The 5,754-nt window shown below is 47.6% G+C and overlaps 1 protein-coding gene and 1 long non-coding RNA gene across 3 annotated transcripts; one reads left to right on the top strand and one right to left on the bottom strand.

Annotated features, from left to right (window-relative positions):
* The first annotated feature begins 3,182 nt into the window (after window positions 1-3,182).
* On the top strand, window positions 3,183-4,440 carry LOC117892672. The gene is made up of 5 exons (XR_004648737.1): window positions 3,183-3,572; window positions 3,647-3,830; window positions 3,893-4,066; window positions 4,130-4,239; window positions 4,303-4,440. It is a non-coding gene; the product is annotated as an uncharacterized LOC117892672 (long non-coding RNA).
* A 149-nt stretch (window positions 4,441-4,589) lies between these two features.
* Window positions 4,590-5,442, bottom strand: LOC117892499. Of its 2 annotated transcripts, none has more exons than XM_034798899.1 (2): window positions 5,255-5,442; window positions 4,590-5,189 (listed from the first exon to the last, which is right to left on the bottom strand). In XM_034798899.1, exons 1-2 carry the CDS (start codon window positions 5,297-5,299, stop codon window positions 4,737-4,739), a joined length of 498 nt encoding a protein of 165 aa, XP_034654790.1. In that variant the 5' UTR covers window positions 5,300-5,442; the 3' UTR covers window positions 4,590-4,736. The 2 variants fall into 2 exon arrangements, with proteins under 2 accessions (XP_034654790.1, XP_034654707.1); XM_034798816.1 differs by having other exon boundaries at window positions 4,590-5,195; window positions 5,255-5,441.
* Window positions 5,443-5,754: the final 312 nt, after the last annotated feature.

Here is a 5,754-nt window from a genome sequence, read left to right as displayed (position 1 = left end):
CTAATGGCTCCTTTTGGACCAGGTGGTCCCTCAAGCCAGTTGTCTCTGTGAGGGATGATTGTTTCAAAGGGGGTATCTGTATACTCCCTCGGAACGCAGTAGTCCGTTTTTGAGGGGACGATTTTGATTCCATTTAGGATGGACGCATGGCCGGTGTGATCTGACACCCATTGGTCAGAGTCTCTGAGACGGATTGCTGCCATTTCTGCCTGCTCCTTACCTGCAAGGTCAGGGCTCTGCAGGCAAAGTATAGCATTTAGCGCATCCGTTGGTGTTGTGCTCAGAGCTCCACTGATGCTTAGGGCTGCAGTACGCTGCACCTTGCCTAGTTGTTTAGTGATGGTCCCCTTCGATAGGGCAGTCCACCACACTGCGACTCCGTAGAGCAGTATTGGTCTTACTACTGCTAGGTAGATCCATTGGACTATTCTTGGGTTCATGCCCCATTTTAGCCCAATGGCCTTCTTGCAAGTGTAGAGGGCTATCGTAGCCTTCTTCACTCTGTCTTTGATGCTCAGGTTCCAGCTGAGCTTTTTATCAATTACCAACCCTAAGTAACTGGCACTGTCGCTGAAGGAGAGTCCCAGTTCCCAGTCCACGCGACTTTGTCCATTCTGACAGTCGCGCGAGCTTCGCGGTCATTAGTTCGCAGAGTGTTTGAGGGAATTTTCCCGAGAAGATAATGGCAACGTCGTCCGCGTATGCTACCACCTTGCAGCCCTCCCCTTCCAAGTCACACAAGATCTTATTGACGGCTATGTTCCATAGAAGGGGAGACAGGACACCGCCTTGCGGGGTGCCTCTGTTGACATACCTTGACTGAGTGGACGATCCCATTGATGATGTCACTGTCCTGCATGTGAGCAATTCATCTATGAGCATCACCAAGTGACGATCCACTCCCAGGTCAGTCAGGGCCTCTGTGATGGCTCCCGGTATGACGTTGTTAAACGCTCCCTCAATGTCTAGGAAAGCGATTAAGGAGTATTCTTTGACGTGTAGAGATTTCTCTACCGCCGAGATTACTTCATGGAGTGCCGTTTCCGTGGATTTCCCTTTTCGGTAGGCATGTTGAGCGCCTGACAGCCACTGAGGAATAATGGTTGTCCTCAGCTGCAGCCCGACTAGTCTTTCAAAGGTTTTGAGAAGGAAGGACGATAGACTTATTGGTCTGAAGTCTTTTGGGGTTGTGTGTGAGGGTTTCCCTGCTTTGGGGATAAAGACTATTTTAGCCTTTAGCCAAGCGCGGGGGATTTTTCCCACTGTCAGTACTTTCCTGAAGATACTTTGCAGCCAGTTGATGGCCATGTCCCCGGCTTTTTGTAGCTGAGCCGGAATGACTTGGTCCGGGCCAGGCGACTTGTAGGATTTAAAGCTGTTTACTGCCCAGCTAATATTCCGTTTTGTGAGGATGTGCCCCATCGAGGTTTCCGGGCCTTCACTTGGGGTGTCTGCCGGCTCGATGGTCGTACACCCAGGAAAGTGAGTATCGAGTAGAATGTGTAGGGAGTCCTCGCTAGAGTTTGTCCACGTACCATCAGTTCTCTTGAGATATCCCACCGAGGGGGATGTTTTTGACAGGATCTTGCGTAGCCTTGCGGCTTCTGACGTGTCCTCAATTTCGGAGCAACATTTTTGCCAAGAGGCCCTTTTTGCTCTCCTTGTTTCTTTTTTGTATAGGGTTAGCTTACTTTTGTAATTTTCCCAGTGCGCTACCTCGCGGCTGCTTTTGGCTCTGTTAAAGAGAGTCCTGCAGTCTTTCCGGAGGGTATCTATATGTTTAGACCACCAGGGGGGTTTCTTTTCCCTCTTGGTTTGGTTGAGGGGCAAGCTGCCATGAAGGCCTTGTTGCAAGCTTCCGTGAAATTGTCTACAAGACGATTAAGATCGTCGCCACCTTCTGTGGCTCCACACTGAACTTGGGCAACACCGCCGAGGCCCATTCTACTTTTTTCAGCCAGTCTGCTGTTGGACTGACTTCCTGGCTGGCGTTCTGCCGACGGAGTATGTGCCCAGCACTCCTCTTTTCGGCATAGCTGTGTTTCTTGGCTTGGACGCTGGTAGATGGTAAGTCATCACCCGCCGCTTCACCGGAAGGTTGAGCAGCCGCAATATTGCTTAGCTGCTCTACCATGGTATCAGTTTTGGGTGTTGGTTTTCCACCCATCCCAGGTTTGGGATGGGATCCACCCGCATTCATACCCGCGTCCTTCACAGTGCAGGTCTTTCCTGCGTCTGAGCGGATCGGGCCAGGCCTTTGGGCCGCTGCCTTCTCCCGCTTGGGATTTCTCCCTGCAGGCATTTGGGGAGTGCCTCTCTCGTTTTGGTTTTTGTTTCCAATATTTAATTTCTCCATATAGTTCCCACGAGCTGCAGAGAAGGGGAACGGTCCACCCCGGCAGAGCTCTGCGTTACCCGGGTAAGGCATAATTAGAACAGGGGGCTGCCAAGTCCCTGAGCTCTCCGTTCACGACTGGGCTAGTGTTTATGCCGGGCCCCCAGCCAGGCTGACTCTTGGCACGGGTCGAGTGACACCTTAGTCCGGCCCGGTGTGAGGTGAGTGTTGGGGCTAGGATGTGGGTAGGTGTTGTGTGGGGATGGGATTGTGTGAGCTACTTAATGAGAGGCGGCACCACAAGCGCATCGTCAGTGTTGCTGCGTCGCGAACACCCGCTGACTGTCCCGGACTGCTTATTTCGGTACTCTCCCTCAGAGCCAACTTAGTTGATGCTCTTTAGGATGCCCGCCTATTCGCAGCTGACCTACCCACTGGGGTAGGCCGTTCGCTATCCGCAACCTGCGACCCGTCCGGTGGCCTCAGCTAGGCCCCCTCTGAGCCACCTCAAAGCCCAATAGGATCATCGGACCTCGGATCATTTCTGGTTAGAATACACAAATATTTTGAACATAGTTGCCTGGGATGTTGTCCACTGTCAGCCTAATCGTTCATTTCCCTCACTTTTCTCAGTAACAAATAAGTTGTACACCGAATAACACCACAAAATAAATACTAGTCTCTAAATTATTATTTGTATTTCCTCAGTCAGTGATTGTTTGTAGCTAATTAATTAATTTTTGGCCATGAAGAAACACATTTTGTGCGTTTTAGATGAGTTGGGTGGGTTCTCCCGGTCCGATATCCTGTTGGCTGTGATAGCCAAAGAATGATAGCAAGAGCATTAATTGGAGCTTGGAGCAGGGAGTACAAAGTGGGGAATTACAACTGGACAGCACAGGGATGTACAGCATTGGTAAGGAATTGGAACGCAAAGTATCAAAGAAGACGAAGAGGCCCCCACCAGCGAAGGCAACTAAAAAGACAACTGGCATGGCAAAAACACTACAGCCGCTACAGCCAGTCAAGACTAAGCCAGGAGAGAAGATCTCAAAGAAGGTCACGAAAATCCCCTCGAAGAAGAACAAACTCCCCATCAATCGCACTCGCAGGGAAATGGGAAAGCCCAAACCCATGCAAAAGCCCACTCCCAAGAAGCGTACACAACGGAAGGTCAAGGACGAAGGCGATAATTAAGACTCCTTCCTACCAACCGTTCAACCGTTCAAAATTATCTGTAAGTTCAACAGAATCGAGTGACAAATCTTCGATTTGCTTCTATTTAGTTTGACATTTCCCACTCCCTTGCAGGTTACACAACACTTGACGTACACTTCCACACATTTTACCTTTCTTCCATTTTCGTCGGAGTTGGAAGGAACTGTTCCAAGCCAGTGATGGTACCTCCCCACATCCTCCACTTCCATGATGTGAGGATGTGGGTGAATGTGGATGGCATCACAAACACATTGTTGCAGCTTCTTCTGCGTAAAAGGTAGGTGGATTCCGCCAAATCATTTACTCTAAGCTTGACCACTTATCCTTCATTCCATTTAGATATACCCATCCATCCTTTCAATCTATTTTCAACGCATAATGAGGGCTTTAACTACACTTTGGACACTCTACTACACAATTGATCTATTTTCAACGCATAATGAGGGCTTTAACTACACTTTGGACACTCTACTACACATGTGAAAACATGAATTTCAACGCCAATGAATATTGGTAAGTGTACGAATAACCCTAATACGAGTGCGAGTGATGGATTTTTCTTATTTAAATCTCAAGGAAAATATTTGATGGAACCGCCCCACAATTTTACGCATAGAGAATGTGTGGAGCAGGGGATCGCATCACTTTTCCGCTGACACTTGTGATGGTTATCGGAAACCAGAAAAGTAAGAGTCAAATATCATCGGATTCAATTTCCATATTATTAATTATGTTCTGTCTTCCTACAGGCAATCCTGGATACGATTCTAGGGACTTAGGATCGCAGATCTGTTAAAATTATTAAATTATCGTTATTAAATCAAATGTTGCTTGCAATAACCAACATTTTGTTGCATATTTTTAAAGTATTTTGGAGGGGTGGATTGCTGAGCCGCACATCGGGACAAATTCGGACGGATTTTGCATTAATATCGGGCCCTAGTTGACATGTCTAAACACCGATGATGGTATTCGACTTGCAGAAATGTTCATGCAGATCTGTTAAACGCCCAATTGCCAGAGAGACAGAAGCAAGCGCAGTGCCAAATGCAATTTTACTATAAATAAATCATTTCAATGTGAGACTTTTTTGTCAAAACATAAGACACAGATCCACCAGTCCTTCAGGGTCAATTGGTGGCAGATAATTTAGTTTTTCTTGCTGCCGAACGGAGTCCTCCTCCTAATCGGAGGTCCAGACGTGGGCTACGGTCTCGTACTGTTTCAAGCGTTCGTTGTACTGGCCAAAGAAGAAGGCCTCGGTTTGGTAATGCTTGAAGAGATGATAGAAACCCTCATGGACGTACTTGTTGTTCCACACCCAAATGCAATGGTTCGGGAAGTACGTGACAATGCGGTGTCTGCCGCGCACATCCAAATCGCAGAACATGTGCGTTGTGTGCAGATCGTAGGGTGCATCCACCTCAATGGCCACTCTCTTCTTGCGAATTAAGTGCTTCGCGGCAGCAGTTGTTGTTGCTGCCGGAACTGGGGCACCTTTGCTTGATTCCAGCTTGGTGGAGTTCACTAGGGCACCCAGGACGGTGGGGCTGTGCGCTGGCTCATCTCGTTCACTGGCGGCTGAATCGCGGTCGGTGGAGTTCGGTGGCAAACTTCTGGCATATCCACTCGTCAGCTGTGACTGTCAATATATGAAAAATGCGTCGTAACGATATGGGCAAGGTTAAGAGGGTTACTTACCACGGCGAGTAGAGCTGCCAACAGACAATTTATTGGAAACTTCATTGTGTGGCAAACAAAGAATCTAAAGAACTAGTAGAAAAAACTACGAAATGTATGTACGTATTCCTGCAAGAGCACGGAAAATTTGATTAGTTGGAAATAACGGAGAACAATCTCAGCAGAATCGAAGCTACTGAAAATCTTAATAATGATTCAAAGACAACTAAAGCAAAAGCGTGGAGATACTCAGTTTTAAATTTGAGTAAAAACAAACTTTGTATTGTTTGCCCTGTGGTATGCATATATATTGAATATCTACTGTACCAAGAGTACTTAAAGTGAACACACTGTAACACTTTGTTGCAGTGTTTACATAAACAAAACCCCGGTGGCCGAAATATGAGTCGATCGGCGCGCTCACAGTTATGTGCAAGTGTTAGCATTCTGTTACACGCGCCGGCCACTTGACCGAACTCAAGTACATATACTTATGTATGCATATACCCCTGCGCTCCAGC

Source organism: Drosophila subobscura, chromosome A (assembly GCF_008121235.1).
Source record: "Drosophila subobscura isolate 14011-0131.10 chromosome A, UCBerk_Dsub_1.0, whole genome shotgun sequence".
Classification (NCBI taxonomy): Eukaryota; Metazoa; Arthropoda; class Insecta; order Diptera; family Drosophilidae; genus Drosophila; species Drosophila subobscura.
Note: the sequence above shows the minus strand (reverse complement) of the source record. Positions and strands in the feature narration are given on the sequence as shown.

Coding starts and splice junctions, on each gene's coding strand:
- LOC117892499 (XM_034798816.1), bottom strand. CDS start 5,299: ATGAAGTTTCCAATAAATTGTCTGTTGGCAGCTCTACTCGCCGTG. Junction 5,196..5,254: donor TGGCAGCTCTACTCGCCGTG/GTAAGTAACCCT, acceptor ATATATTGACAG/TCACAGCTGACGAGTGGATA.